General features: G+C 51.0%; 1 protein-coding gene across 2 annotated transcripts in view; it reads left to right on the forward strand.

The window, feature by feature from the left end:
• The first annotated feature begins 260 nt into the window (after window positions 1-260).
• The window catches only part of INO80C (INO80 complex subunit C), a 35,436-nt gene continuing 34,035 nt past the window's right edge, over window positions 261-1,661 (forward strand). Inside the window, exon 1 of one of the 2 annotated variants that reach the window (XM_017511391.1) lies at window positions 261-723. In XM_017511391.1, coding sequence (XP_017366880.1) covers window positions 370-723 — 354 coding nt within the window. In that variant the 5' untranslated portion in view covers window positions 261-369. Of the gene's footprint in view, window positions 724-779; window positions 872-1,661 lie in introns of those variants that run through there. The other variant, XM_017511392.2, reaches the window with a different exon arrangement.

Consider the following 1,661-nt stretch of genomic DNA (forward strand, 5'->3'; position numbering starts at 1 on the left):
GGGGAGGGGGTAGGAAGGAAGCACAGATTCCATGCTCAAGAGTCTGTGAATCTTAAGAGATTAAGAACCACTCTACCCTTCAAATCCATTTGGGCACTATTTATAATCAAACCTTTTCCGCGGGGGAAGACAGGGCGGGGCAAAGGGGGAAGCCAGTACCTTGGCAGTGTACTGAGAATGACCCCAGCTTTACACTTAGACACATCAAAAGTACTTACTCTTCTGACTAGAAGTCAGAAAACACAACTCGCAATCTTAAAACGTAGTTACTTAAAAAGATTGGGAGATGTTCTATTTCTCTATCACTGGGGATTTCCAGGCACGTGCCCCACCCAAGGCCCACGCCCAGAGCGCCCCAATGGGAGGACTATGCCCGCTGCCACTTTCCCGCCCCAACGCCTCAGGCAGTTCCGAGCTCCGCCTTTTAGATTGCACCGAGAGAAGTCAGCGACAGCTTTGGGTCCAGGCCGGGTTTTCAAGCATCAAGACGGAAGTAACGACGGAAAGGAAGTTCCAGGGCCCGCGCTGGGAAAGAGGTGGGGGGACCAGGGGAAGACTAAGGGTGTGATGGCGGCTCAAATTCCAATTGTGGCCACCACTTCCACTCCCGGAATAGTCCGGAACAGCAAGAAGAGGCCTGCCAGCCCTTCCCACAACAGCAGCAGCGGCGGGGGCTACGGCTCCAGTAAGAAGAAAAAAGTGTGCGCCACCAGCTTTGCGCAGGTACGCAGTCGCGCTCCCGGCCTGCGTCTGCGCGAGCGCGGAACGGGACGGGGCGGGGCGGGGCGGAGTCGAGCCGAGCCAAGCCAGGACGCCTGCGCAATGCGGGGCCGCTGCCTGTGCGTCCTCCGGTGCGGTGAAAGACTATCCCGTAGTGTAAATGATTACTCTTTCCCTTCGTTTGGACACGTGGGCTTAGAACGCCTTGTGTTGTAAGGAGAGAAGAGGAAGTGGGGAGGTCATTACTGACTTAGTATTAATAGGACTGCCTCTTCCCCTCGAGGTCGCCTTTAGCATGAGGTTCAGTACTTCTGAGTGTCATTCAGAAATTTGCGTGTCTTCCCCTTGTCCATTCTGCAGACCTCTACCCAGTGTCTTTGAGGTTCATAGCGCCCTAATGGCCTGCATGGATGAGTATAAGATGTATTGATACGTATGCTTTCTCTCATCCTGAGAAAAATGCTTTTTTGACCCTTGGTTTCCCAATTCTAAAGCGGGATTGGTCTTATGGGCTTGTTAAGGATATGAAGTAATAACTATAAAGCACTGAGCTCAGCGCGTGGCTCAGGCCCTCTGAGCAATCTAGGCTTCGTAATTCCAGCCATAAATTTTCAGCAGGGAGTGGCTTGATTAGTGTTTTCTCTGGCTCCTGCGTTTTATTCAAAGCAAAAGAGCAGAGCTAGAGTGTGTGTTACTTTGTGCTTCTCAGCGTATGGTGTGACACCGTTCACCCAGCCAGTCAGTGGCTGTTCTAGAAATGTTAACTTGTCTTTTCTTCTATAGGTAATTGTTAGTGCTTTTTTTAACCTTTTAATATTACTTTGCTGTAGTAAGATTTACATACAGTACAATGCACAGATCTTCAAGAATGCAGGTCCTGGCTCACGCCTGTACCCCAGCACTTTGAGAGGCCAAGGCTCATGGATTGCTTGAGGCCAGGA

The sequence above is a fragment of the Cebus imitator genome, unplaced genomic scaffold (assembly GCF_001604975.1).
Source record: "Cebus imitator isolate Cc_AM_T3 unplaced genomic scaffold, Cebus_imitator-1.0 Scaffold448, whole genome shotgun sequence".
Taxonomy (NCBI): Eukaryota; Metazoa; Chordata; class Mammalia; order Primates; family Cebidae; genus Cebus; species Cebus imitator.